The sequence below is a fragment of the Scylla paramamosain genome, chromosome 4 (genome assembly GCF_035594125.1).
Source record: "Scylla paramamosain isolate STU-SP2022 chromosome 4, ASM3559412v1, whole genome shotgun sequence".
Classification (NCBI taxonomy): Eukaryota; Metazoa; Arthropoda; class Malacostraca; order Decapoda; family Portunidae; genus Scylla; species Scylla paramamosain.
Genome location: NC_087154.1, coordinates 27,399,527 through 27,404,526, shown reverse-complemented (window position 1 = coordinate 27,404,526; position 5,000 = coordinate 27,399,527). Strand labels below are relative to the sequence as shown.

The window sequence follows — 5,000 nt, the reverse complement described above, 5'->3', positions numbered from 1 at the left end:
CGCACTACTTCAAGTTGACTCTCAGTGGATGACGTGGGTCAACTGCTGCGTAGGAAACAAATTAATTTTCTCCCTCCCCCTCAACAAAACAGAAAACTCAGAAAATATGTGAACTAAAAATCAGAGGGTTTTACTGACAAATGATCGTGTTTTGCCTGAGTGTTTGTGTTCATGCGGCGGTAACAAGATGCCCGTGTGGTTAAAAGAATCGTGGCGGCGCAGCGTGCCCGGCCCCTGCCCACTGCCCCCGCAGTGCCCACGACCACCTGCTTCTTTTCCTTTACCGCCAAAATATGCAGCTTTCATACTACGAATAATTTTCGGAAAACTTTAAAAAACCTTAAAATATCTAAAATTTCAGACGTACACAACATGCATAAGTGATATTTGTTGGCTAGTTCTGAATATCTTATGGGAAGATTGCGATTCTAAGGTCACAAATGTAAGCGACCTTTAAGAAATAATATGCAAAATAGTGTCCATTTAGGCTCCGATCCAAACACTGTCGGCTGAAGGAACTTCAGGCCCAAGAGCGACGAGCGATGACGCGATTCTGAGTGTCTGTCACTGCGTTTTCTCGCCGCCACAACACGACCACACAACTGTTAATAATGTTTAATCACTTCTTCTACACTATGTTTCCATACCTTGTCCAGACAGTGTGCCCTGCACTGTGCCATCTTGAGGGCAGCTTGCAGGTCCACAGCAGAAGCAAAGCTTGCCGCCATCAGCACCACCACCGCCGCTGTCCACATATTCCTCGCAGACATCGTGGCAGAATCTTAGGTTATGTTGCTTTTCCCACGCACTCCGTCAAGATTTACAGGGGCACCCTGCAGCAGGAAAACAGCAGGCCCGGGAGGCGCCAGGGAGCGAGGGCCGTGCGTCTGCTCTCACTGCCAAGGTCAAGCAACGACTAACTTGTGGGCGGCCTTTCGGGCCATTTTGATGCCGGGACGGAGGTGTTTGCTGAGGCGCATCTTCACCGCACTTTATCCTTATGGCCTCCGTGAGGACTGACTACTTTAACTTTATCGATCAGAGGCTTTATCAGCATCGTCTGGCACATAAAACGACGGCGTGAACAAGAACAAATAGTATCTTTACAAGAGCGAGCGTGATGCAGCACAGGCGGCGGCTGGCAACTCCGCCACCAACTGGCCGCGGGCAACGTTGGCAGAAATAAGGTTACCAGTTGGTCTTTTATCAAGAAAAGATTATCATTGCTGCTTCTCGTATCAATAGTATAATGGCCGTATCTTAAGGCCACTTATGAGCAACCCGACAGCAAGCACAAAGGCGCCCGACGGCTTCCCCCTCTGCTTAACGCCATATATGGTAGAAACAAAATAAACACGAGTGCCATCGTTCGCCATCCCTGTGTCCCCATAAACATGCTCGCCTCAGCCAAATACCCGAAACGTTATTGCGAGTCAGATATAAAGTTTCACACATCGACTAATAAAAAGAATACCATAATTTGAATGCAGATTACCGGTTCATTAAGCTCCATATTTTGCACGGTACCTGTAATTAAGCGGGAAGGTAATTGCTGGCCCGTCGTGTGGGTTTGTGTGTCGCCCTGCAGACAACTTTACCGCGATTTCTTAATGCATCTTTTTTTTTTTCTTTCTCTCTCTCTCTCTCCCTCTCTTTCTCTTTTCTCTTTCTTCCTTCTAGTACTGTGTGCGTGCGTGTAAATGTGTGTGTGTGTGTGTGTGTGTGTGTGTGTGTGTGTGTGTGTGTGTGTGTGTGTGTGTGTTTTGGGACACTTCACTGAGTCTTCACCATAGCACTAAATTCCTGTCCACCACACTGCTTGTCTTGTCTCCAATCTTTAATATCAGAAGTGTATTAGTTTGCAGGCAGTAATCGTCCCCTCGCAAAGCCCCTGCACACTGTACTCTTCCTGGGTACTGCGAGTGTGTGCACTGTATATCTGACCACACGCTGTAATTGTGTGGAGGCTGCAGCTCTACACATGGCATTATCTAAACACTGTAATGCTGGAGAGACACAATGGCATTAGACGATTTCAGAGTCAATACAATGCACTCGTGGTTGCACATGATCACATTTACTTCTGACAACCTCGGCGTGCAGTGCCCCTGTTCGTGTCGCTGACGTTGAGTGCCAGGAGAAGCTGAGACGCTCTTGAAATCTTCAGGGCTTCTTACGGAACATTCAATACACGAGGCTGACATCAAGTTTCTTCACAAATTTTCTCGTGTCCGTCACACCGTTTCGGTTTATTGTTTTCATAAAGCAGTGGATATATTGGTTTTCTTACACGCACACACACACACACACACACACACACACACACACACACACACACACACACACAGGTGGAATGCATTACCTGAGGGAGTGGTATGTGAAAACAAAAAAAAAAAAAAAAATATATATATATATATATATATATATATATATATATATATATATATATATATATATATATATATATATATATATATATATATATATGAATTCAAAGAAAATGCAATAATCTGGCATCAAAAGAAGGGACATTACGAGCTTAACTCAATCTTGTAAAAAAAAGTATAAGTACTCTACACACACACACACACACACACACACACACACACACACACACACACACATACACACACAGTTTCGTTAAAAGTCACAATGGTGTATTTTCTTCTCTTTGTAGGTACAGGAAAAAAAAATGCATACATACATACATACATACATACATACATATAAAAAAAAAAAGCTACCCGAGCGACGACGGACCAGCGACACACCACGGCAGCATTACAAGACAGATCTCAACTTATAATAAACTCGATTAGATGCAGACGATAGCCAAACAAAGCCCACCCGGTCCAGCCTTGCCTTGCTTTACCCACTTGTAAACCTGTATGTAAATAGAACCAGAAGGCGCCCCGACTAACCTCCCGATTTACTTGTATTACGTGCTTTTAAGTATTCTTCCTTTGACACATTCCATTTAGTATTCAACCTTAATCTCTAAATCAGACATTTCAACGGTATCGCTTTGTTACGTAGTCAATCAGCGTAAATGAGATTGAAGATAAATGTGAGCCTTTCCTAACTTGCTTCTTGGGTGGATGATAAAATGAATACTTAGAAACTTACAATTTTATACTGAAGGAAAAGGGGAAGTCAGTGGCATAATGTGGATACAGGAGGAAGGGTTGTGGACCAGGATAAAGGAGGAGGAGGATAACATGAAGGTAGGGGAGGATAGGGGGAGAAGCAGATTTGGACGTCTGAAGGGATAGGGGGAGGAAGGGACAGGGCAGGGCTGGGCATCTGAAGGTCTGGGAGGCAGTAGGGGAGGAGGAGGAGCAGGTCTGGTCATCTGATGGGTAAAGGGAGAGGGAATGGGAGAGGGAAGGGGAGGGGGCAGGGGAGTACAGCAGCTGCCTACCGATAGTGAGTGTTGCCGCTTGACGTTCCCAAGAGGCACCCTGCACTCCTGCCTGGTCCTCACTCCCCATGGACACCTCCCTCCCTGGCCTCCCTCGGCGCCTCCCTCGGGTCGTTAGCACCTCAGGACGCCGGCGAAGAGTGCAGGTATAGGTGAATAGGATGCAGGTGTGCCTAATATGTGTGGGTGATACCTGGCAGTACCTATAATCCGGCAGCCTTCCTTACCGTGACCCTCAAGATCCCTCCTCCCACTCCTGTTCCTACCTTACCCCCCCAACCCTAACCTCTCTCTCTCTCTCTCTCTCTCTCTCTCTCTCTCTCTCTCTCTCTCTCTCTCTCTCTCTCTCTCTCTCTCAGAAGGCTGTGGTAGGACTGGTGGCTGGTGAGTGAATCTATAGTTTTTGTTGGTGGAGGGAGGCGGTGGAGGAGCGAGTGGATGGATGGTGGTGTGTGTGGTGCGTGGGTGGCTGGGAAGAGTAGGAATGCTGGTGTGATTTACATTAACGCTGACGGTGATGAGAAAAGTGATGATAGTGATGCTAAGTGATGGTGATGGATGTTAGAAAAAAAAAGTCCACAGAAAAAAAACACGAAAAAAGAGGATACAAGAAACAAAAAATGTCACTGGTGTTAACTTTAATGTACGTAAGAGTCTCCCCCTCCCTCCCTCCCCCACACCTCCATCTCCCACACCAGCCTGAACAAAAGGGGAAAAAAATAAAGGATAGAAGAAAAAAAGTAGAAAGAAAAGCGTGATGGCGTTATGAGGCGGGTATGCACGACTCTTACCGTGTTGGGACTTTTAATTGCCTAATACTTATGGGCAGAGACATCAGAGGCCAAGGCGTGTAACAGATACTCCTGACTTGGTTTTCTCCTTTCCCAGTGCAAGTGAAGCAGAAGACGTCAGACACACATTTATACATTACCATAAAAATTTCGAAATGCAATGACCTGTCCCTAATAATCCCAACCTCTTCCCAGACACTGAATTTCGCTTTAATTCCTTCATTACCACAGTGTCAGTTTAATTTTGTTCTGGATAACAAAGGAGGATTTTGTTAAGATTTTTGATACTTTTGTTATGAAGGGCTAAGAATATTGTTACTTATCCACTACATTTACATACTTATTTACTTTATTATGATTAATGATTGGTACCTTTATAAAGTTTAACCCTTTCACAGCGATATGCAGTAAACATACCGTACTAATTTTTCATATACACCTAGAAAAAAAGAAAAGGGGGTGAAAAATTTAAATTTCTAGTCAGAATAATGTTATAACTAAACAAATGTCCCAGGGAGGTTTAGGATTAAGGAAAAGTATGGCAGATAGCAGTGACAGGGTTAAAAAATGTCTGCAGCAGTGAATTAGTTAAATGCACTAACATCTCCCCTCCTACTGTCCTTCCAGAACAAAAGAAAAAATGTAAAGGGAAGAAAATATAACAACATATGAAAGGGTGACAACATTTGGTTTTTCAGGATTTCTTCAAGGTCTATTTTTTATCACGTTTCCTTTCCCGCCCTTCTATTACGGCCGGAATGGAGCCCCGCCCCACCCGCCCCTCCCCG

The 5,000-nt window shown here is 44.7% G+C and overlaps 1 protein-coding gene across 1 annotated transcript in view; it reads right to left on the bottom strand.

Annotated features, from left to right (window-relative positions):
* Window positions 1–928, bottom strand: part of LOC135099935 (uncharacterized) — a 30,200-nt gene extending 29,272 nt beyond the window's left edge. The window contains exon 1 of the mRNA XM_064002654.1: window positions 648–928. Coding sequence (XP_063858724.1) covers window positions 648–770 — 123 coding nt within the window. The 5' untranslated portion in view covers window positions 771–928. The remainder of the gene's footprint in view (window positions 1–647) is intronic.
* Between the last annotated feature and the right edge of the window lie 4,072 nt (window positions 929–5,000).